The 26,349-nt window shown below is 40.5% G+C and overlaps 1 protein-coding gene across 2 annotated transcripts; it reads left to right on the top strand.

Annotated features, from left to right (window-relative positions):
* The first annotated feature begins 48 nt into the window (after positions 1-48).
* On the top strand, positions 49-21,249 carry LOC148418935 (fidgetin-like protein 2). Of its 2 annotated transcripts, none has more exons than XM_088424629.1 (3): positions 49-190; positions 8,305-8,519; positions 17,876-21,249. In XM_088424629.1, exons 2-3 carry the CDS (start codon positions 8,495-8,497, stop codon positions 19,018-19,020), a joined length of 1,170 nt encoding a protein of 389 aa, XP_088280755.1. In that variant the 5' UTR covers positions 49-190; positions 8,305-8,494; the 3' UTR covers positions 19,021-21,249. The 2 variants fall into 2 exon arrangements, with proteins under 2 accessions (XP_088280755.1, XP_088280753.1); XM_088424627.1 differs by lacking the exon at positions 49-190 and adding an exon at positions 6,411-6,535.
* Positions 21,250-26,349: the final 5,100 nt, after the last annotated feature.

Below are 26,349 nucleotides of genomic sequence, written 5' to 3'. Positions count from 1 at the left end.
GATCTGAAAAGTACGCGAACAGCGTTGACAGTTTCTTTAAAGTGCGTTAGTAAATTTGTGTACCCCACAATAAAGGATATCATCGACGCTCGATGTTACGAAGGCGCATGGGGACTTTTGCAACGGACTCCCATGAGGGTTCACACCCAGGGTCAACTTTATTGAACTGGTCCGCTCAGTATTCACAAAGGTGAGTGAGCTGTTTGGGGAGTTTGATGATCGACATGACAAACAAATTGTGGTGTGATGTTAAGAGTATGTTGCTTTTTGTGGCAACATGCACAAAATGAGAAATTGCACCTACTGTTGTTCTAATAATAGGTATAATAATAATAATAGGTAGGCCTATCTATTATTTGTAAAAATTGTTTATTTTTTTATTTATTTTGTAGTTGTGTGCAGCAGATATTTTCTAAACGCGCGTTTGAAAATGAAATACCATTCAAATACGTACTCCTCTGTATATGGGTTCAAAATAGTATGACCAGAATTTCAAAAACAGAAACTAGGACACGACAAGTCTGCTCAAAATGAAAGATACAAATAATTTCAACAAATTTAATCTTTGCTTGCTAATGCTAAATGCTATCATGGGTGACAACAACGCAAAACGTTAATGCACTTACAATGATCCAACCTTTTATGGTTGGTCTCGGTGTTGTGTCAGTACAGTAAAGTTTGTATCCCCTGCAACTTGAGCTGACATATGGCTATTCTGATGATGCTTTGTCAAATAAATAAATAAATAAACGTGTATGTCAAATAAATAGATAAATAAAAATGTTTAAAATATTTTTATTGTCCCACTAGGGGGCAGCCACAATCCCTTTAGGAACATTCGTCCCCCGACTCAGGGAGGTCACACCATTCCCATCTTGTCTGTTTCTTGCCCACCTAAACTGTAGGATCTCCTTCCATATGCTTCTCTTCTCCCTCCATATGCCCCCACTTCCACACACACACACACACACACACACACACACACACACACACACACACACACACACACACACACACACACACACACACACACACATTTGATCCTTGAGGTGAGAGCAGCATGCACATCTGGAGGTGATCCTCGCTGCAGAGGAATAGCCTGTGGGAAGGCAGGCCTACCGGGTTAAAGATGCACAGCACCCTTCTTTATGTATATCTAAATGTGCACGCTGAGCCCCAGGGTGTCATGTGATCCCCACTCCCAATTCTGATGATTACAAACAGCTGGCGGGCTGTTGCCTTGGCCAATTAGATATGAGCTGGGTTGTGACATCACGGTGGAGGAGTGGGGTGTATGGGACATTTTAGATGGCTTTTCACCTTTTGAGTTTAAACAGAGACCAGCAAAGTGACGTGTCCGACACTCTAGTTGCTAGATTCCCCTTGCTTTCTATCTATCTATCTATCTATCTATCTATCTATCTATCTATCTATCTATCTATCTATCTATCTATCTATCTATCTATCTATCTATCTATCTATCTATCTATCTATCTATCTATCTATCGCCTCTCCGTCCGTCCATCTGTCTGTCAAAGACATGTTTCTTCCTTCCTTGTAAGGAATTAGATATATTATTATTATTATCGTTACATTGAAAATATCTTCTCAAATGCATCAGTTCTCTATTGGTTTCTTTTCTTGAATGGCAACGTCTATTTAAGAATATTATACCATGCTCAAATACAGCATCGCCACATGTGGTTAAGCAATCAAATTAATCTTATTTGTTCCCTGTTGGGGCCAGTGAGCTGTGGTGCGCCTTTCTGAGTGAACAGAGGCAGCTCTGGGCTGGCCCTCCCCTTCATCAATCTCTGTCATAAATCTGTCACGGCAAGAAAAAAGAAACTGCTGAATACAGATTTGTCAGCAATTAATCTAACCTCTATTACCGCCAGGCCTGGATATTGTGTCCTCTATATCTGAGAACAATGCAGCACTCTTAACATGGAACATGGCAATGCCTGTGTTGAAAGAGAAGAGCACTCTTGCAAAGAACAAGGCAATTTTGGAGATGAAACAGTGTGATTCAAAACTTCCCTTCGTCTTTTTCCCCTCCTCAGCACAACTCTTTACACATAAGCCCGCCTGTGTGAACCCGCTGCCGTCTATAATTGGAAATCATTGAGACAGAGCGGTGCCATTAAACCTTGAGGAGACACAGAGGACTTGGCAAGTGAGTTCAACTAATTGACATTCTGCACTTGATGAAGAACGTGCGCAAGAAAGACATGGGCCTTGTTTCACCTACGCGCTCCTGAGTGTTTGGATAAGCATCTTCACTCTTGTTTATATCATTAAATAAATAAATAGGGCCCTACCGATGGCTCTTCAAACATCGGCCAGATAGCCAATATTTGCCAATTATTTTAAATTTGTATCTTTATGTACTCTTACTGTTTACAGGAGTTGTGTACAAGTAACACTGCTGACATTATTTTTTACCCATAAACCCATACCATCACCTGGTATCCTTAAAAGTATCCATGAAATTTGTTGATCTGTTGACCTCTGCTATTTGCGAATTACCAGGCCAGCTCGTGAAGAGTGAAAATTCCCATCTAACTGACACGTAATGAAATGCAGTTGGAGGAAAACCATGCTCTTTTATTCATTAGAATTTTTAAAATTAATCAGCTGAGTAATTGGTAATCAGAATTTTTTTCTGCCAGTAATCAGCAACAGCTTCAACAATTCAGTTGGGCCATAATATATAGATTTTTTTCAAACTTTTTTCAGACCAACACCAGTATGAGTACTCAACTCCAATGAGTACTGATACAAGGACAAATCACGTTAAATAAAAGCTCTATCTACTCCAATGTGCCATGATCCTTAAAATTCATAAAAGAGTGTCACTAAATACGATATCGCAAGCGCTCGCACGAGATCGAGTCTTTAGCGCATCGGCATCGTAGTGAAACCGTGACGCCGACCAATAGCAGATCAGCATCTTAGTGACGTATGCAGTGACACATATAGTGAGTGTGGCGTGGCTCGCAGTCGTACGCACGCACACTGACCGCCAAGTTTGAATTTGATCATTGTTGTTGATGCCGTAAGGCAGGAAAAATATCTTAACAAGGCGACGAAAAAAACGTCATATTCCACTTCATAACGTGAAAAAAAACATAAGCTAGGGATGCCGTAACCAGGGGAGTCCACTGTGCTTGCTATCATTACTCACCCATCCTTTAACTTAGAGAGATTTTTAAAAAATTGACAAAATATGGACGTACTAAAAATGTATTGAGCCGTGGCCCCAAAATGACTGTACAGATCGTATAGCGTGTATGGCCCCACCCCTACTAAGCGTTCAAGCACAGTATGTATTTAGCGAAGTGACTTTAAACTTTTCAGGATACTAATATGATTTTCAAAAAGCCTTATCATTTGACCGCAGTGACCCAGTGGCGCATTTCCTCTTTTGTTTATCAGATATCCTTTTCCTGTTTGCTCCCTTTGTTGTTGCACATTTCACCCTTTACATCATTTCATGTACAACTGAGCCGCTGGACATGACATTTGTATTCAGGCAGTCCAGTTGAAAAAAGATTTGTGTGCCGCGTTTAACCCCCTCTTCTTCACCCGTACACACCAACATGCACACATGCGCGCACCATTATAATTACCGGGACAGTTCAGTGGAGCAGTGGGCCTGTGCTCAGCTGCTTGAGACCGAATTAGAGTGGCAAACAGCTGAGCTTCTCCAGGGTACTATCATGTGACCTATCCCACCCACAGGGCCACAAGGACCAAGAGTAGAGTTACCATCACGGCCAGTTTCCTGCAAGGCCTTATGTGTGTTGATAAGTGAATTTGCGGCACAAGGTCCGCAGCAAGCAAAGGCAATTTGCTGATAAGTCTGTCTTCGGCAAGACTACGCAGTCCTTTGTAGCCGTTACCCCCCCTCCCTGTTTTTTTCAGTCACCCGCTTTGGGCCGCATGGCGACACGCCGTGGTGCTTCTTCTGTAACAAGAGAGCACATCTGGAAGCTTCAGCTCAACGCTGCCTTATCTACGATGAAAAGAACAGCCCCTGCAGCACATTGCGGGATTGTTTAGATGCATTGTTTCCTTCCCTGGAAAGCAACAGTGGGGCTTTTTTTTTCTTTCTTTTTCCAGTGTCTGTCAGCAAAGCACGTAAATGTGAAAAAGCTGAGCGCTGCATGAGGTGCACCCATCTGAGGCACCTGATTAAAATTCTTATTGTAGCAGCGTGAGACTTCCAAGCATATGAATGGCTGAACAATTCTGGTCAAATAAATAAATGTGATTTTGATTGTCCAGATCCCAATCACATGATCGGAAATCGGGGCTGATTGCAATATTTTCAACTGTTCTGGAGTAAAGATTGGGGAAAGTTTCATTTTATTTTATTATTTGTTTTTTTCTTCACATTTAGTGCCAAGGAAATTACACATATACAGTATTTTCAAAAGATGGTATAGTCAAAATGAAAAACATATTAGTGTGTACTATACATGTCAATATAGCCAGAAACAGCGGAATTAAACACCGCTAGTGGGAGAACATTTAAAGTTTTAGACCACTTGTTTTAAACCACCACTTCAATAGCCATGTAAAAGGGATGTACATTTTCTCAAAACACGATGGAAAATGACATCATATAATCAAAACATAAACGGTATTACTGTATTCTGATAATGCTCAACACTAAAGAGGTTTTGAGAGTTTTGAGGCTTTTTTTTTTTATTTTCATGTTAGGCAAGACCTACTGTACTGCACTGTGGTACTACAGGCTGTTTTAGTGCAACGTATATAACTTAGTGTGAATCAAATCTTTTTATCGATTATTTGTGAACATAACTAATTATTTATTATCTTCTATGCAAATTAAATTTTAGGCACCCACCAAATTTGCCTGTGCTAACCATTGAGCAATCACAAATAGCATTAACACACTAGCGATTACCATTTAAGGTTGTCAACACTAACTACCATTTAGTTCATACATACATATTTGTGGCCGTTACGTCAATGAATCACATTAAAGAATAACCCTGCCTCTGTTTCCTATATAATTTGCTAATATTCACTATAGGTCCATTTATATAATATACAGTCATATAGGAAGGTATCCTGCCTTATATTGTGTTTTGTTATGTTCCTACAATTTAAATGACTATATTTGAGAATGTTTTAGTTTGTTTTATTCTGTTTATCTTCTTTTCAGAAGTGTTTTTTAAATAAATAAAAACAAAGGTCTGGGGGTAGGGGCTTCCCAAAAAAAAGTTTAGATCTGTGACTCAAATCCAGGATGGGATCCGAACCATGAATTTTCTGATCTGTTGCACCCTTTCTTTGCAACAACTATACTTTTTTTTTTTCATTTGTACTCAACAAATATGGTACTGTCAAAAAAATACAGAAAAAAACTAAAGCTAACAGACTAACATGCTGTAGATTTGAAAAATACAAACGAACAAACCAGCTCTAAAACCTAGCTAAAGCTGATTCAAAAGACAAAAGTCAAATGAAATTAAAAAAAAAAAAAAAAGCTATAAGGAAAAACCCCAAACTATTCCAACCCACAGCGCGCATGAGTGTGTGCGCGTGCACGTGTGTGTGTATTGGCCGGAGGCCTGGTGTTGTGCGTGGAGTGTGTACTGCTGAGCCGTGACTGTTTACAGCAGAGTAACATGAGGAGTTGACCGGCTTGTCCCGCCTACACCATAACTCTAAATGCAGAACCACAGCTGTGTTTCCACGTTTGAAGGCGCTAAGTAAAATATAGGACATAATAGCGTGTGGGCAAGACATGAACACATTGAAACAAAAAACAGCGTGTTGACATATATGAAGCGGAATAGCTCTTGGTGCCTTACAGGTGAGGAAATGGGCCCAGGTTCTATTCAAATGTTGCAGGCCAAAACCGGGGTCATTTGCTCTTGCCCGTGCATGTGTGTAGGGGGATGGTGTACATGGGGAATTAGGTAATATTGACATGGTTGTTGCGACCCCACCCACCCAACAATACGTAGATCGATGCATCTGATCAATAGAAGTCATGAGAATAACTGAACTTCTCATGTGGTCAGCCGAGGAGAAAATTCACTATTTTTCAGTCGTGTGTCCCTATTCATGCTCATCCATCAAAGTGTTCTAATAGATAGCGCACACACACTCACACACACACGAACATATGCGTGCATGCACATATTTATGCAGTGCAGGGGGAAGCTGGCTCTTCTCTGACATAGCATGATTGGTCATTTTTTTTCTCTCTCTTTCGCTCTCTCCTTTCCTGCTGAAATAGTTTTAACAAAAGAGGGGGAGGGGTTGTGCAGTTGGGGGAGGGGATGTATGTGTTGCTCTGTTGTCACTAGGCCTGGGAGGGAGGGAGGGAGGCTGAAGGGCGATCGAGGGAGTGGAGGAGAGAAAGATATGGTCCCAGAAGGGAGTGCATACACACCACGCACACACTTCGCACAATCTCTCGGGCTCCCCGCTTGTTTTGTGGAGTAGTGGATTACTTTTCAAATATTTGGCAAGCAGATGCAGGCATGATCAGGTCAGTAATCATTTGCTAACGTGAAGCATTTCAAGGTCTTGTCAACTTGCTCTCCCTTCGTCCTCATGTGATCTGATCTCTCTAATGTGTTCTTCTAGGATTCCACTATACATGCTGTTGCTTATTCCTCCACCGGTGTGCATTGCATTCCAACTAGTTTGCCCGGATTAGGTCAAGTCAAGGGAGGGAAAGGAGTGGAGACTCTTAGCACTTAACCGTGTTTAGTTCGTTCTTCAAAATGTCACTTTTTCATTTGCTTGGAACTAGGTTGGACATCTGAATGCGTTGTGATCTTGTTGTGTACTTTGCGGTGCACCTGGTCTTCTAAAGGATTACAAATTTACCTGCCAGCTGACCGTGTGGTTTTGCGGTCAGTGTGCAAGTCAGTTCAAGTACTCAGCAGGACAGAATGGACAGAAACTGAAAGCGTCGAGAGTGCGGGTTAAAAAAGACATTGATGCAGTTACCTTTGAAATGGTTTTAGAAAGCATCGGGCATACGTACCGTCCTGTTCTTTAGCTTCATGTCCAAAAACTGTGACATAAACCTGGGAAAATATTAGAATGATTGCACCAGTATAGTATTTTGAATTTTATGGACAATGAGCTTTTTATTTCCCATGTAATCACCATGGAAATAAAACTCAACACCATTTAATGTCAGAAAAATTTTTCAACCTCTGAAAATATTAAAATGACCGCGACAGATATTTCTGATTTTATGGGTGTTTAGTATTTTCCTCTCAATAAAGACATTTTGATATGCAGCAACTTCAACTGCTGCAAATATTAGAATATCCTCAATATTTGAGAAATGTATGAAATTCATTTAATCTCAAAGACATGTTTTTGTGTTGCAAGTTGATCATTTGATGCTTGTAGATGGTTGTATCAAACTCACTTTTGCTATGCTGGGGTCACAAAATGTGGAAAACATGACAACGTCAATGACGAGACAAGGAAATGAGGAAAAGTCATACCGCCTTTACTCGCCACACAGGACTCACTCTTTACAGAGCAAGCGACAAGCTACATTCTCTTAAACATTCTCCTCCGCTCTCCCTTTTGGATCACCACACCCATGAATTTATGCATCTACTTTTTTTTAAGTGTAAGTGTAAAAGAGGGACACTGAACGATTTAACGTCTTCCTTCTCGTAGGTGTTCATTAAAGCTAATGTCACTTAAAGGTCATAGAGGAAAGATTTCCTAGGGACTCTTAACATTTATATTTTAATTGCAAATGTTTTGGTCAGCTAGTACATACATTTCACTTCTGGAAAGCTGCCAAACGAGGTTTTAATTTCAAGTATTTCAAGTATCTTGAATGTCTAACGAACTCACCGAAGCTTGAGGCATTGCAGGTTTAGTTCATTTATCCACTGCTAGGGTTACCGGAAGAGATGTTATAATAGCTAAAAAGCAGGCCACACCATAAATATACTGCACAATCGTGAATGCGCAACAGGAATACTCAATAGCTTTTTGAATTTGAGGAATTGGTTATTTGAGGAGTGTGAGATTTTTCACCACAGAGTGCTAACACACATTCCCTATTCACGTGACTTCTTTAACGTCACAGCTCAGGAACAGGAACGACTCGAAGGCGCGTGATTCAAATCCCAAATATTGTGGCAATCGTTTTAACAATCGTAGAATGCAAATTGTCCACATTCTTTTTGGTGACAAGTTTTTTTGCACTTATATTTGATTGTCCGGTCTCTCCATGTGTATAACGGCTCTGACACTGACACCGTGCGCATTCCTCAGGTGGTCGTGTGTCCAAGCTGCCTCGAGGTGTGTGATGAACCATGGAAAGGTGCGGGGGTCCGCTCACTAGCCCAACTCGTGTCCGCCCAACCGACCGCAGCCTGAAGGGCTCTTGCGCCATGCAGTCGTGCTCCCACTAGCACCAAGTGGACCCGGTCCTGTCCTCCTTACCTGGGGCCAGGACTGCAGAATGCTCAGTTCTGTCACCCCTTACAGTAAGTTTGCATGTCCGAATGGAATTTTTTTTTTTTTTTTATGACCCATGTCCAAAATAGGCAGGAAAAAAAGTTTTCCATTGGCACATCATTTTTTTTTTTTACCGTTATCTCATCCTGTGGCAGTCGAGGACAACAAGGGGGTCATCTGGAAAGACTGGACAGACAGACTTGCTAATGGCTTTTACAGCTGAGTCTCCAGGCTTTGCATTGAGGAATTTCACAGAAAGTGTTCAGCCCCGCCATGTGAATATAGTGCAAGTTTGTTTAGACACTCACTCAGACAAGAAGATGCCTGTACTCACATATGTTCACAACAGCAAACGATTTGCTGGTTTGTATAACAATCCCAGGTTTAGGTTCTTCGCTATACTGGGAAGAGCAACTATTTAAAACAAAAATCTGACATTTTCTGTGCATGTCTAATCCTATAATAAATCAAAACACATCCAAACAACACTTTGCACTATTCCCTTGTGTTAATCAGAAGAGGTTGCTATTCAGCCTCATGAATATGCTTATATTGATTGACTAGACTTATTGATTAGGGCGAGCTTTAACAGGATTACACTGCTGAGCTGATTGGAATAATGCAACAGGAATTTATTTTCAAATTTTCATAGAGCGATCCCAAGGAGAGGTGAGAAATGTAAGATAGTTGAAGGGTACTTCGGAGGTGGTGGGGGGCTTTTTTAGGCTAGACACAAGTAGCTCTAGCGTGCATCTGCCACATTCCTCCCTCCAAAAAAGGCTCACATCTTCTTGTTAGATGACTTATTTCTATTTTTTTTTTTTTTTTTTTTTACTGCCGCTGCTGTTGTAATTGCATGGCGGCACCTCTTGTTTGCACCACAGTGGAGCATTGATGAATCCAAACACCACTCCTAATTACATGTTGCGTTTATCACAATGTGACATCAAGAGAATGATGTTGCCGCAGCCAGTTGCCAAGGCTGTGTGCTTGCGTGAATGTAGAATGGATTGTTAGTAAGTTGGTGTCAACAGCCTCTCATTAGTCCTGTATTGAAGCACACATTAACATGTCCTCCGCCTACACACATGCATATGGCGTCTATTATAATTAAAGCTACTTGTTAGGCAAATTGTAGCACATCTTTGGTGCTCATTAGGTATCATGGCAAAAAATGTGGCGAGTGAAAAGAGCAGAGTGAAGGGCAGATGGAGAGGACGTGCAAAGGGACTGGTCAGCTGCAGCCTGATATATGAGTGGACACAATAAGCAAAAGGGGGCCAGGCCTGCCTTTGCCACATGTGAGTGTGTGAGAGAGAGAACTGAAGGGATGGGGGAAGGGAAAACTGACCACACAGGCTCGGACAGAGTTGTCTTTTACAATTGTGCCAAGAGTAGGAGGCTGCTTTAAAAAAAAAAGGGGGGGGGGTAGAACATTTAAGCAATACAAAGCGATATGAATTACTCTGACTCAGTTAGGGCTGTTTTAGTACAAATGATTGAGAGCGTACTATGACATAATATGTGTATTGTGGCTTGGAGCTCAAGAGAAAAGGAAAGGACCCCCCCCAAAAAAGCCGGTCATGTTGGACTCTGCTCACTTCTTACATAACAATGCAGCCCCCTTTACTCTCCAAGCAAAAGGAAATAACGTTGCATTAGGCTCCTCATTAATATCCCAACCCTCCCATTGATGTGTTCTATACGACTTGACACATTAGTGTGAAGTCTTTAACTAGTCCAAATGACCCAGTAATGTGCAAAACCGGGATGGGTAGAGAGGGGGGGTTCACTTCTCAGCACTGTGTACAAGTACAGTCCATCTTACACTGTAGAAGGGGACAGTACGTGTGCGGCACATGGACAGAGAGAGGATATGTGCTGTGTAAATAGATCACAGGTTAGATTCCTGGCATTCCAGCAGCCTGACTCATCTGAAAGATGACCAGGAGTCTCTCTCTGTCTGTTTGCTAGCCCAACGGTACACTGCACCAAAAGGTGCGGACCACTTGAGCCTTCCGCTAGGAAATGTAAGACTTTGTTTATTGGGAGTGGGGTAAAAGCAACAACAACTCCCAGCCATGTGTGTGTGTGGTGGGGTGTGTGTGTGTGTGCGTGTGCATACGTGTGTTTTTCTTCCCCTTGTGCACAGGCACTTCTGATGCTTCTCAACCCCCCAAATCCCATTCCCTCTCAGACCCTTCCCCCACATCTACTTTCATCTAATTAGCCCCTAATTACTCAAACTGACCATGCAGTGGACTGCGGGTCCAGTTTGCTCTTGCAAAAATGCTTGACTTGCATGACTTATGTTCTTCTTAAGAGAAATTGTCTTTCGATGATTGTAATTACCAGATTGAGGCTTTAAAAGAAAGTGTGCTTGTTTTACTTTTAGTCGATCCATTTAATTGAATCAATCACACTAGTTGGGTGATTTAATTTAGTTTTATCGCTTGAAACATGAATAAATTGGTGGTAGAACTTGTATTGACGGCTGGTGTCATTCCTGCTGAGGTCAGCCAAGACAAAAATTGTAGGTGCAACGCATAGCAGTTAGTGTAAATGCTTTCTGCTTTCCCTGCCATATTATGCTTTGTAATCTTCTGCAAAGTTGTAAAGCATAGAACAGATGGTACTATTTAGAATAGAATAGAATAGAATAGAATAGATTAGAATAGAATAGAATAGAATAGCTGGTATACAATGAAACTGGGCGCACTTCTCCAATTGATACATATTCAATTCCAATGAACAATACATAGAATAAGTGTCATAGAATATTTTTAATAGAATAATGTGTCAAATGCAGACTAGTCAGCATTAACATTAAGTTATTGAAAGTACAGTAACATCTTGGTTGTAATCCCACAAAAATCTGAGTTTAAATCTACATAAGGGCAAACCAGACAAAATTAGGGTATTTTGTAGGTCTGTGAAAGTGGACACAAGAAAAAAAAAAGGGGGGGGGGGGGGTTGGCCGATGTGAACGTGAACACAGCCGACTTCATTTTCTTACAACTGTTGTTTTCCTCTTTATCAGACAGTGAAAGATGATCGAAGCAGTTCGTCTCATTCCCTTTAAATGCAGCGCGCAAGTGACACGCTGATTTTATGTGTCTGTGTGATTGACTAGCCAAATTCAAACGGTATACACTCCATTTCGTGATAACAAGCAGTCTAGAAACGGATGGATGGATGGATGGAGACTTCAGCAATGATGTAGCACCATGTACAAAATATTTATTGTTGTCTTTATATGTAGGACTTAAGAATAATCAGCACGGTTAAAAATGCTTTGGGAAAAAAAAGTCTTGTTGGCTAAACTGTCAAGAATTTATTGTGACTCCTTAGACTTTCACAGCTATAGTAGGAATTTGTCTTTCTGGTTCTTAGACAATCAAGTTCAAGTGTTTATGGCGCACTCCTCAAAAGACATGATAATTACAAGAGGAACCCCAGAAAATGATCATATTTCATCACCATCAAATCACACACTCCCTTGTAGGCCCTAAATCCAATAACTGTAAATGAGCAGAGTACAGCATGCGCCATTTAGTCCAAATTTGCTGCACAATGAGTGGCCATTTCCCATGAAGGCGTCATCTATGCGCCCATAGACGTGTGATGTGCATCAAACTGGCAGTACCACTGTATGATGATCACACTGATTAAGGAAAGCTGTCACAGTACCAAGCCGGCTTAGTTCTCATCTTTGTCTGCTGCTAAGCCAAGCGTGGCCAAGAATGGAGGGCTCTCTACAAGTTCCAAGCCACCACCAGTTGCTAGATTAGGGCCGGGGCTCCCTCACTCATCCCTCCTAATTCCTGGGCTAACCCCCACTAGCCCCCCGCCGCCGCACACCCATATACGCTCTAATATCTTCCCTCCGACACAGATGTCTGATGCTCCAGCACACATCGGCGCTTTTAATGGGTCACTGAAATGCTCGTTGAAATATGTAAGAAAATGGTGGAATTGAGTGGGAGAGTACAGCTGTAGTGTATATGTGTGTGTGTAATGTGTTTATATGTGTGTGTGTGTGTATATATATATATATATATATATATATATATATATATATATATATATATATATATATATATATATATATATATATATATATATATATATATGTGTATATATGTATGTATGTATGTATGTATGTATGTATGTATATATATATATATATATATATATATATATATATATATATATATATATATATATATATTATATACGTATATAATATATATGTATATACGTATATATTATATATATAATATATATATAATATATATGTATATATAATATGTGTATGTATATATATATATATATATATATATATATATATATATATATATATATATATATATATATATATATATATATATATATATATATATATATAGGTTAGTCAAAACTAACCTAAATAAGGTTCAAAAAAGAGGTTGGGGTTGTTTTATGCAAGCATTTTGGGTTCAACCTGAGCCAACTTTACTTGGTTGTGCCCCCCCCCCCGAAAAAAAATCTATTGGTTTGTTTAAAATTTTCTGGGTTATTTTGTTCAGTACAACCCGTAAAGTTGTGTCTAATTGATCCCACTATTGGGGCAGTTTGTTTTTTGAACTATATTTGGGTTATTTCTAACCCAAATGTTTTTAGCATTCATTTTATGCAAAATTGGTGGCTGGTTGTAATGTCGTAAATTTCTAAACGATCATTCAAAACATTACACAAAGTTAATCTGGTTCACTTCAGGGATGTGCTGCCATTTTTAATCATCTAAAAATTCTCAGTATTTCCAATCAGTTTCTGATGTTATTAAATATGAATATTTTCTCAGTATTCAATACAATTATTTACCATTAATAAATAATTCATGTTTTGGGGGATGTTAATGTTTTCATTGTATTAAATGTATTAAATTTTATGTTTATCAGCCTTTTTGAAGGAATTTTTAGGGTCTGAATCTTAAATGTTTTTCCCATTGGAGGCCAAGTGTTTGCCATTAGTGGGCCGGTCAGCTGTGCAGTAAATGTTAGTAAACAATTTGTTTTAATTGGATTGGTTATTCTTTTGTTTTTTCAAACAAGCTGATCAGTGGACACCTCCAAAATCTTAAGCCAACGCTTTTACTAGTCAAACATGGAGCACATAAGGATTATTTTGAATTTGGATTGTCGAGATTTACAGGTTTTTACTGCAAGCTAAATAAATCAGAATTTGATGTGTACACCGGTCACAGTTTGAGTCCAATGGAATTTCCTACAGCATTTGCTCATTGTTTGTCTTTTAGCTTGAATTAGCTGTAAAAGGTTGTGTGGCTGTATTACTATACATTCTACAGACACGTCCAATGTTTAAAATTTAATAGATTAGATTGTTGTTGATTATGTTCAAACTTATTCGCACCCTTGCGAACAGATATGATGACTACTGCTACATCAAATAAACACAATGCTATATTATAATGTAATGATGATAAAGTGTCAAAGGCTGAAAGCAGAAATATTTGAATCGGTGTCCATCGGTCGTTTGTTTAAAATTTTGATCCCTCGTATCAATCAGCATATGTCATGTTGTATTGGAGCAAAGATTAATATTTCGACCGAGCTTGTAGAGATGTCTCACAATTAGTTGATGGAGGCCCCAAGCCCTCCAGCGGTGCTGGTGATGTCTTCAGTTTGTCTGGCTGAGTGTCGGATTGTGACACAACTGAGCTAAAGCCTGTGAGCGCTAATCCTTCATTAGTCTGCTTTCCCAATCTGTACACACTTCCAACTCTATCTCTCAGCGTCTGAGCTCAGTTTTTACGTTCCATTCTATTGAATTTTGATGAGGATTCCAGGTCGCACTAGATTACTTTGCTCGAATATGTCTTTAAATCGATTATGGGCCATCTGCTGAAGACCGGATGAGAGTAGGTTTAAACTATTTGCCTGCAATCAGTGTGAGCGTTGATCCTACACTTTTTAAATTCATGAATGTAGCGCTTCGCTAAATTATTCAACAAAGCTGCAATCTGGGAAATAGCTAACACTCAATGTAATATTATATATTACCTTCATCTTTAAATGAGAAATGCTAACGAAAAGACCTCATATTGCTTTCGACCACACCTTTTTCTCCATTATTTTAACATTTGTGTTCACATTTAATAAAGATGATCGCCGCGTGTGACTTAATGGTGCGGACTTTCACAGCAAAGTCAAGTGGTCACGTTGACCCAATCAATTCTATGCAAATGGAAAGTGAAAAAAGTAGAAAGGTGTAGCACTGGTTTTCTGTGGGGTGGGGGGGTTGTCAAAATTTGTCTCCCTTTGGTTTATATGTTTTTGAGAATTTTGTGCCTGTCTATGGGTCAGTGCCATGATCAGGAATTCCCTAGAGTGCAGGGATTTCTCCCATCCTGGGCGGGGCTTCTGAGGGCCGAGAGCGCTGCCATCCTTGGATTGGATGATCAGGATTATTGGTCTGAAGGATCATTTAATTTAGGGATCAACATGTGGACCGTTTAGAGGCCCATCTGGTGGTCTTGGTGGACATGTGACACGAGCAGCTCTAATCTGCATGTAGACAGCGTCAAAGTAGAATGAGCAAGTGTGTGCGTGCATTTGTCTATTTATTAACGACCAAACACAAACATTCAACACTTAATTCCATAAAAAATTGTTGTGAACTAGAAGTGGCTTGAAGACCTCTAGTTAAACAGTCCTAATTACTGTACACATTTTCGTAGCTAACAACTCCTGCATACGTGTGCCTAACTTAGTTTTTTTGGGGGGGGTAAATGTGTATGAATTAATTGGAAAATTAATATACACATAACCTCCTTGGTAAATATTAAAAAAAAAATAAAAAATTATGGGAGCATGGGGGTTCAGTGCAGGATCTTAGCTGCAGTATTGCACTTAGAGAGTGCATCGAGCCGCCCACTATCTGTACCGGATTCTTCACCCTCCACATTTTCTCTAATTCTTCCTTCACACCTTGGTATTTGTCCAACTTCTCATATTCCTTTTTCCGGATGTTGCTGTCACTCGAGATTTCTACATCAACCTGTCTTTTGATGTTTGTCCACCACTACTATATCTGGCTGGTTGGCTATTACCAATTTGTCAGTCAAGATCTTTTAGTCCCACATTGTTGGCCTGATTGTTCTTGTTTGAAGGTGTCTGCCATCTTGTTTCTACGACCTCCAATCCATATTCAGTACAGACGTTATGGTACACTATTCCTTATGCAACTTCACGTACGCTTTGCCCTCCTGTATTTTACACCCGGGTATAATTCCTATTTTGATACAGTTTTGTTTTTAGTTTTCATGAAAGAGAAAACGTTCTGCGTAGGGAACGGTCAGAAACCCCCATGGCCATAGCCTGAGGTCTGTACAGATTAAAATACTCCACAATGCAAGGAATGTCAGCCTAATGCCAGTCATGTAGACATGGTCTGAACAAGGCAGTCAAGGGTCCCTCTGCTTGTGTAAGTGTGCACAATCAGGCATGAAGACACTTTTTAGACCGCCGAATCAAGTGCTACTGTCAGCATGCAGCTCGACAAAGTAACTGTGGTTCAGCGCTACAAATGACCCCGCCCACGCTCGGCCCCCTGTCCAGCACACCCCTGAGGTTTGGGCCGAATTAGATCATACGCTCGGTGGGGGTGGTTTTGTTGACCGGGAGACTCGCTTAGCGACAACAATGGCCCCAATGTGAGAGAGGCATAGGCAGAGGACAGAGCTGCGGCCGATGGAGGCTTATCGCCGTGGAGACCGGGCTGGGGGCTATGTTGGCAGCTTCTCATAAAGATTAGGACAGTTGTCCCCCCTGCCTCAATGAGATGGTGTGGAAGAGCACAGGCTAAGCATTGACATGATGCTCAGCTAACCGGGGTGACTCTGCTTCCTAATCTCCTTGAGCGCAAAATATTCCAGTTTTAATCTGGACAATTGAGTCCTGCACGAATACATTTATGGTGGCCTGCAAGATTCTTTTGGGGGGTGCGCTGCTAACAGTTTAATGTGGACAATCAATTTGCGTTTATACAATTTACATACTGTACCAGAGATATATTACTGTCTGAGTGTGAATGGGAGGCATTAATTTTGTGCCCTTTGCAGGTTAACACTTTAAAAAGTTGTCCATTACCAAGATGTAGTTTACGTGTGGCTCCGCCACCTCAAATATGGTGTACGTGCTGACGTAGTGCAATGAGTAAATACACTCAAGGTGGAGTCTGTGTGTACCAGTGGCACTCCGTGCATTTCACACTTAGGCCTTCAGTGATGTCCTACTCCAATAAATACCCCTCACAATATCATCATTTGTGGCACCACGGCTGGATAAATCATATACAGAAGCACACGCTATTTTCCAGAGCGTTTAAACAGCAATAAACCCCCATCCGCAATTAAAACTTAGCAATACGCGTGTTACGTGATATCCCTTAATTTAATGTGAATGAAATTAAATTACAAAACATATTAAAGTAGGACTTAAGTTATGTAGCGGAGATCAATGTTAAGTTCCATCTAAAATTGACTATTTGACTCAAATGCAAATCAAGTCATGTGCTTTTCTGTTACCCACCTCTGTCAACTTAACTACAAATATTCTAGGGGTGTGTTCACACTTTCACATTGGTACTCTGGTGTGATGTGTACCTAGACAAGTCACATGCTCATGCGGGTATTTTTATCATTAAGCCAAAAGTTGCTCAGGTTAAAAGATGTTGAAAAGCGAATGGGCAGTATTTGTATCATGTGACCTTTTTCAAAACTTTAAAGCAAGAATACCTGCTTAGATAAAAGCTGTGGTTTTCAATCTTTTATTTAACTATATAGTCCCTGTGAAAGCATCTCCAAAAACGTAAAAAGACTCGAAACGGTGTGTTATGTGGTCAGTGTCTAACTTTGGAACTACATTTGTAATGGCATCACTAGCACCTCCAGAAGATAGATTGTGTAACATCATCCGGTGGATTTCTGGCTTGTCTGCTGGAAAATTGGGCCACTGATAACAATGCGTATCCGTTCTTCCATTTAATCTGCTCTCAATTTGAAAAGGAAGTATTGATATTGTCACAACATTAAAAAAAAAAAAAAACATTAAAGGGTCCTTATCATGAAAATAACTTTTTGGAGCTTTTTAACATGTTATGATGTTAAATTATCGCTCAAAACACCCCCAAATTATTATTTTACTTAATTGCTGAATTTCTAAGAATTCCTTGCTATAAAAATCACTACAATAAAAAGTCTTGCAAGAGGCAATAGGACAAGAAGCCCCCGTACGGCCTCTACACCGCCCCGACCCCGCCTTCAGTCTGTTCTTGAGAGTCGATCCACGAAAGTAAATGAATCTAACTGTAGTGTTCCCTACAGGTCTATTGAAGATGCACTGGTCTCCGGAGCACACCGCCCCTATATCTCAGTGGCCTGAGCAGCACCTTGATGTCACCTCCACTACTTCACCCCCGTCTGTCCACAAACACGAGCCCTACACCTCAGCCGCTCGCCGCAATTACCCTCACACAGGTTACCCATGGGCCAGTGATGACATATCAGCCCTCACCGCTTCTTCGCTTCTCAAGCGCTATGCGGAGAAGTACTCGGGACTGGAGCTGCCCTATGAGCGTCCCGCTTCCGGCGCCTACCCGGATCCCGGAGCGTTCCTGAAAACCGAATCGGAACCCTGGGCTCTCAGCCAGGGCATCGAGTGCTACCCCGGAATCGAAGCGCTGACCGGCACCAAGGTGGGCTCGGGATCCACGGGCATCACGACCACGGGAAGCGTGACTGTCGTGAGCAGTAACTTAACCTCGGACCCGGGCTACAGTGCCGCCGGCTCCTGCGGTGCCCCGTCGTCCCAGGACTACCCACCTGCCTATAACAGCACCTACCTGTCTTCAGGATACTGCCCTCAGCCAGGCACAGCACTTCCCCCTGCCCCTCTTCACTCTTTGCAGGCCACGCCCACTCTTGTGCCCAGCTATAGCGCCAGCACTCCCGTCTACAACTACGCGCCGGGCTGCTATCCCCAAAACAGCCTCTCTTCCGGCTACAGCCACCCCAGTGCCTCCTACTTACCGCCAGGGATTAGTGCCCCTACCCCTCTGGCCCCCAGGCCCACGATGGTGGGGGGCAGTTACAGCTACCCTTCGCACAGCCTCGGGGGCGGCGGCGAGACCGGCGCGCCGCTGAAACGCAAGGCCTTTGAGATGGGAGACGACGGACAAGAGGGAGGCGAGGCGGAGGGAGCGCGCTACAGGAAATACGGCAACGGGCTCAGCAAAGGCAACGGCCAAGGCAACGGCTACGACATAAGCGGCTCCGCTTCCGATCCGCAGCCCTACAAATCCGGGAAGCCCCTCATGTCACCCCCTTATCGCGGAACGGGGGATTACAGCCCTCCATCCGGCCTGGCTGTGGAGAACGTGTCCGGGGAACACGGCTTTCCTCAGCAGAGGATGCCCATGAAGATACCGGCATCGCACACGCGAGCCGAAGACCCCACCGGGGGCCGCTGACCACCCGCTTCAAGGGGATTCCGGTTTTCACCCTAACACGCTTGCAAGTATCCATAGACGCGTTTCAATATCACTTGCAACCACAAGAGGGCACAAGAATACCGTTTATTTCATTATCAGTGTTTTCCCAAAGATCCACGGGGCCAGATTTTACCACGTGAGCTAGGAGTATTGTTGGCGCATTCTATACGTAGATAAAGCAAGTCGAAATGTATGCTTCTCTCAGGATCTATTTATTCCTTTCTGCTACTGTGGCGGCAGCGTGGAAGTGTTGCTTTTTTTTTGTTTGGAAAATGGCGTAAATATAGGTGGCCATGAATTTGAACAGGCCCAATGACTGCAATCTACTCTACCAACCCGCAAAGATCATTTCTGACCAAAAAGTAAGGAGAGCAATAATTCAAAAGGTGAGCTTGCCATACTACTTCAGCACAATCATCCAGTAGCTGATTCGGAGGCTTTAGGAAATGAATGTTCTCATATGCCTCCCCTCGCCCTCTTTTGCTTCCTGCCTCTTGTTTTCAACCTGCTCAATGCTACTGTTGTCCTGTTTATACAAATCATGCTGCTTATATAAAGCTGGCCTTTAACTTCTTTTAATACAGTAGGTCATTCTTGTCGATGTTTTTGGCAGTATACTTAATGTATGCAACTTTGGGGCACGTTGTTTACATGCAGAGGCTTTTTTTTTTTTGAAACGTCAACTAGAATCCAGCATTTATTTTGTCTTAACAACGAGCAACAATCATGCAACATACTGCTGAACATACCAATGCAATTTAGCGCCTGCGGTAACACGCACACGCCATGTAAACACAGCGCAAAATGGGCCTGCTTGGATTTACTTTACTGATATTCATTGTCTTTATTTTTGCCTCTGGGAAGGAAGATTTATCGTCATGTTACTGAATACTCAGGAAAAATATTGTTACCTCAGAATGATGATGACGAGAATGTATGTTATTACCTTTGGAGTGCTTGTTGGGAGCCCTTTGGAGCAAAACTGGAGCTGTCGAAAAGCAAAGCGTACTCTGAAATCTTCAGGGAATTTACAAGGCCTTTGACAATAACAGTGAGATGCACATACGCTAGTACATACATTACATGCTTACACGCACACAGACACACTTACACACACACACACACACACACACGCACACACACACACACACTGCTTTGTTGCTCTGGGAGTAAATGTGATATTTGTACCAGGGCCTGAAATGTTGAATGTAATTCAGATTTTTTTTTCTTTATTATAGAAAGGACAATACATGCCATATTGTACATCGATGACATTTTTAGATATATGAAACATATTTTCTTCATGTATAGATTCCCTTATAGATTTTGGTGGAGAGATGAGCGATGTTATGTGTTAGTTTATGTAGTTTGCAGCAGGGCGAATGATTTCATGGGCAGACCGCGCTTGATGAATAACTGAAAAACAAACACGCTTCACTGTATGTTCTCTATGTTTTGAAAATGTCTTAACGTCTAAGTGTTTGGGTCTGTTTTCTACAGCATCTGATTGTTGAATTGGCATCCCATGTATTGCTTAGTGCCATTTTGTTAATCAGCTTAATCATTTAAAAGCACGCCCCTCATTGTAGGATTCTGGTTCTTTAAAAGAGGGCACAAATTGTGTTAAAGATTAAGTTTCATTGTGGTGATTTGTATCCTAAAGCATCACATTTTTGCTGCATTAAGTAAAACACCTGCCCTTCCAAGAGGCACATGACTTTGTCACACGTCTTCAAATTAAAATGAGATTAGAAAGGTGATACACAACTAAACCCCAGTGTTTTAAAATTTAAGCGCTTAGCTATACGAATTGAATGCTCTTCGGTGTCACGTAAGCAATATGCTACACAAACTTGCAATATGCTACACAAGCTATTGTTTTTCTTCAGTGAGTTTTTTTCCACCCAAATTTCAGTGTTACCTTTTTTTCCATTGTTGTATTTTGTGCATTCTCTGTAACCATTTCTACCTCATTTTGAAGACATTGTACATGGAAATATTTATTTCATGTCCTTTCATATGCCAGAATAGGAGCAATGTTTCTCTACGTTGACTTGTTAAAGTCTACCTCAGTAAAACTGTCTTCACAAAAATGAAGATATCGTACCTGCAGCCGAAAAATCAAAAATTGTCTTTTTTGTCTATCAAACCAAAAATGTTTGACGTTTGAGTGTTGTTTTTCACTAAAATGTACAATGTTGACAACTACATGTGGCACTGGTGTTTTTTCTTGTACAAACTGCGATTGCGTCATGAATGAGCTTATAATGTCATTAAAATGAGACGTTCTAGGAGGCAAATCCCCTTTAATAACCACAAATAATCAAATACTACCGTAAAATGCGTTAAAACAGCGGCGTGTTTGATCACTGCTTAAACTCTTTGAAATCAATTACTAGCAGGAGCCAGATAGCATGGACCACAGCGACACCTTCGGGCTCTTAATGACTTTAAATGGGGAATTCTGCAGTTACGGTATATTTGATAGAAGCATTCAAGTTATATCAGAAATGAACGCATTTGCAAAGATAAAATAATTTTATGTGACAAAATGTATATAATTTCAGTTGTAGGTCGCAGCGAAGAACTGCATTGCATCGTATTGAGAGATTCACCGGAAGTGTGTTCACTCGATGTATAAACTACAATAAACGTTTTTAGACCTCTGTGAGATGGCGGAGGAGCTGCCCGGAGTTAGCGATAAACCTACGCAAGAAATAAATTGAGGGAACTAGTTTTTTGCGTTTTTAGGGATTACGTCGTCATGCAGAAATGAGTTTTCTTTTGATTCAAAAACAGACAAAAAAAAATCAGGTCAGGAAAAAAGTGTAAACAAGTCCTTTTTTTCATCTTTTTCTAACCTTGCTGAATGGGCGTTTTATAAATGCCTTACTATTCATGGTAGTTTTTTTTCTACATCTATTTTCCTTTCTAGATTTTTAAAATGACAGTGCATTGCAATACATGGTCGTTTGAAAAAAAAAGTAACTTTGTAATCATTAATCAGACATGTCATATATCAATCATATCATCAGACACGTGTTTAATGTTGGCACCATGAAAAATGGAGGTGATGAAGACTGGGGATGACGAAAACTAGGGGACTACCCAAAAGTTAAGACAATTACCAAATTCCATCCATCTATTTTCTAGAGCCGGTTATCCTCACAAGGATCGCAGGCTTGCTGGTGCCTATCCCAGCTGGCTTGGGGCAGTAGGCGGGGGACACCCTGAACTGGTTGCCAGCCAATTTCGAAAATTACCAAGATGTTTATTTTAAAAAGACCATGTATATGCTCAATATATTTAAATAGGCAGTTCCAAAGAGATCTGAAAGCAAAACAAACATCATTCAAGCATGATCACTCAGCGATTTTTGGAACAGTCATTTGAATACCGTTAATGTGTGTAGAGCTTAATTTACTCTCCCATAAAATACACCAAATTTATATTTTATGTTTGAGACAAATACTACTTACTTACTTACTTACTTACTTACTACTCATTCTTAGGACTTCCTCTTGTATTCCTGCTGAAACAGATAAAACTCACACTCGACTCACAAAACATGTCCTGACAGCTTGCTGTTGATTCTTGATTGACTATTAATGGTATCTTGCAGAATGCTCATGACCGACATAAGGACTACATTTTATACACACTAATCAGAGGAAGAACATGTCTGAACAACAGCTTATACAAATAAATGTGTATAATATTTATGTCCATATCCACATCTGTATATGTGCCTTTATTTTTCCATCATCTTGTGCAGCAGTTCTTTTAGGTGGGAGTAAAGGAGTGTTCAAAAGATTCTCAGGCTGCTGATTCAGCCCAGGCCACTGCATTCATACATCTGCACTGCAGTGCTGCCTCTGCTAAGCCCCACGCCTTCCCTCAGTCTCTCGCTCGCTCTCTCCTACACACATCTTACAACTCAGCCATTTTGGTGGCTGGACCACGATTCTATGACATTCTTTTGTGTTCAAGTGTGTACAAAAGTGTGTTACAAAATAAGCATCTGGCCAACGATATATATTTGAGATATATTTGTGCCGCAATCGAAGCATGGTCACATATAGTATGTGATGAGCTGGTTATCAAATTATTTATATACAAAATATACTGTAAACTCTTTCCAGGCGGCTTGGTGAAAGAGTGCTTAGCAAGGCTACAGAAAATGGGTGGATGGATAAACTCTTTCCCGCTGGAAATGGCTAAATAATTTTGTATCAATTTAAGAAGACATTGCTCATTAAGGTTTTGAGTACCATTCCACTTGCGCAGTGCTTCTCAATTACATTTTGCCAAGCCCCCACAGGAAAGAAAAAAAATGTTTCGCCCACCCACTCGACACGCTGTCTTTGAATAAAATCATTATCTATTAAAACTGTATAGGCATATGTAAACCTGTATCCTTTTTAACATTAACAAAAGAAAAAAAAACAATCAACTTTCAACAACTGTTAATTATTTTTACAGTGTATATTTGGGTTACAGCATAATCTAAAACTAAAAAAAATAACCAAGTGCATCAAAGTGCCTGAAACTTATTAAACAAAAAAAAGAATATTTTTGTTATGTTATTGCAATTCCAATTCACATAACAAAAACAAAACTTTTTCCCTACGGTCATCCCCCCTCAAGGGGGGTCCGCCCCACTATTTGAGAAGCACTGCACTTGTGGAAGTGAGAGAAATTGAAACAACATTGCAATTTTGTGACCCCATTTTCTGGCCCAAGCATTCAGCGCTACACAATATAACACCAGACGGTAAGATGTTATTGGTAATAATTGCTTCGAATTAAAATGGTCCACTGAAACTTTTACCGATCATAAATGAAAACCAATCCAGATTGGCACAACTGCTAGTCACCCAAAAACGACACTAGTCAGTCTAACTGGAAGGCTGCTTTATTGTTTGGAAATAGATTCGTGCTCAAATGAAGACATTCTTTCACCGATTCTCACTGAAATGTCTTGTGGTTGTGCAACATGTTCCTCTCTGGCTGCATTAGTGGCAAGAGAAAATGACATTCAAAAGTTGTCCCCCTCCCCCCTCCCCACAGCCTATTTTAAGCAAAGGAAAACAAAGATACCCCAGGCATGCTTACTCAAAACTATGGCCTTGTATAGTGATGATCCAATATTGTAAAATATTAGAAACTTGCAAACAAAAGATTAACAACACAAAACCAGGGGAAAAAAAGATCAAGAGAGCAAAAGAGTATGGAGAGCCCCTCTGGTGTCACGCTACATTCTATTCTTTGTGTTTATTCTTTTCTCATGAACTCAACTGTGAGTATGAGTACATATTACTAAACTGTGGGTACAAATGTCTAAAATGTAAGATTTATTAGTAAAGTGTAGGCAGTGGTTAGTAAAATGGGCTCAAATTACTGAACTGGGAACAGATAACTTAAATTGTGGGTACACATGACTAAATTGTGGGCACATTACTAAACTAGGTACAAATGAGTAAACTGTGAGTACAGGTCACTGAAAAGTGGGCACCGATTAATAACCTGTGGCTATTGATTACTAAACTGGGATTGATTACTAAACTTTGGGTACAGGTTACTAAACTGGAACAGATGACCAAATTGCGTGTGTAGATTACATAATTGTGGGTACATACAGTATTACTGAGCTGTGGTCACAAATGAGAAAACTGGGTACACTAGGTAAACTGGGCACAGTTCACTAAACTGTGGGTACAGATAGATGATTAAACTCGGTAGTTCACTAAAATGTGAGTACAGATTACTAAACTGTGTATAGTCTACTAAACAGTGGGCACAGATTACAAACCTGTGGATAATGATGACTAAAATGTGGATAGTTTACTAAATTGTGGATACAGTTCAATAAACCAAGGGTACAGATAACTAAACTGCGGGCAGATTACAAAATTGTGGGTACAAATTAGAAACCTTTGGGGATGGATTAACTGTGGGTACAGATTAGCATTTTTTTTCTCATACCCTGGCACCAGAGGGGTTCCACAAGAGAGCATGAGTGAGACAGAGAATGTGAAGTTTGTCCACACAATAAACCTACATGATGAGTTAGCTATAAACCAGTTCATTCTGGACTCAATACATCACTACTATCATGCTCCGTTTCGATTCCCTCATGTGGGTTTTGGAGATCCGCCTAGCCGACTTTACCAAAAATAGGAAGCTAAAAAGGCACGTGCCGTTCACAGAGATATTGCACCGGAAACAAACACACAGGCAACTAAGATTTTACACATTTATCAACATGGCAGCGGGTTCGAGTTGTAATGTGCAAAACGCTTCACACTTAAGGAAGGGCTAACTAGAAACTGGCATAATGAACATGTGCACACGCAAAGAAAACAGGAGGCAAAAGACTGATTGCTGCGGATGTACAAAAAGGGTGTGCTGGTTAGTGCAATCCTCCAACCGATGCAGGCGGACTCCCGGATTCTCAGCGAGCAGCCAGCGCAACACAATGCGTGATGTGCTGGCAACTTTGGCTGAGTTTTGGTTATTGACAGAATACACACACGCAGAAAAAGCTCAATGATCCGTTGTTGTTTCAAGGCGAGTTGGAATCACAAACATCTTAAAATGCGTGTGTGTGTGTGTATATATATATATATATATATATATATATATATATATATATATATATATATATATATATATATATATATATATATATATATATATATATGTGTGTGTTTATGTGCGTGTGTGTGTGTAAACCCCAACCTGCCCCCCCCCCCCCCCCCAACCTCCACCCCCACCCATGCGAACATTGTATGTCCATAAATAAGGTGTATGAAATGTGTTTAGTAAAGCCCTCCCTACTTTTCTTCCCCATGCTCAGTTATCTTCTAACAATAGTATGGCGATTGAATAGTCTTGAATATGTGCCTTCATTTGAACAAGATTGTGTTAGGTCTTCTGACTCAATGTCAGGACTGAGCGTGGGAGTGTTGCAGTGCATCTTGCACTACTGTGAGGTGACGGTGCTTCAAAAATTAAAAAAAAAAACATGAAGAAAAGTTAAGCGCGAAGTAGGGAGGGTACTATATATATATATATATATATATATATATATATATATATATATATATATATATATATATATATATATATATATATATATATATATATATATATATATATATATATATATATATATATATACATACACACACACACACACACATATATATATAATACATATAATATGTAGCTCTGTATATGAAGGTATTGAATTTTCCTTCATCTCTTTTTCTGAGTGAAAAGTGAATTGTAAAAAAGGGTCTAGTC

This window comes from Hippichthys cyanospilos, chromosome 9 (genome assembly GCF_059441005.1).
Source record: "Hippichthys cyanospilos isolate Australia breed blue-spotted pipefish chromosome 9, RoL_Hcya_1.0, whole genome shotgun sequence".
Taxonomy (NCBI): domain Eukaryota; kingdom Metazoa; phylum Chordata; class Actinopteri; order Syngnathiformes; family Syngnathidae; genus Hippichthys; species Hippichthys cyanospilos.
The sequence above is the reverse complement of the archived record's forward strand: the minus strand, read 5'-3'. Positions and strand labels throughout refer to the sequence as shown.

Coding starts and splice junctions, on each gene's coding strand:
- LOC148418935 (XM_088424629.1), top strand. CDS start 8,495: ATGCTCAGTTCTGTCACCCCTTACA. Junction 8,520..17,875: donor CAGTTCTGTCACCCCTTACA/GTAAGTTTGCAT, acceptor TGTTCCCTACAG/GTCTATTGAAGATGCACTGG.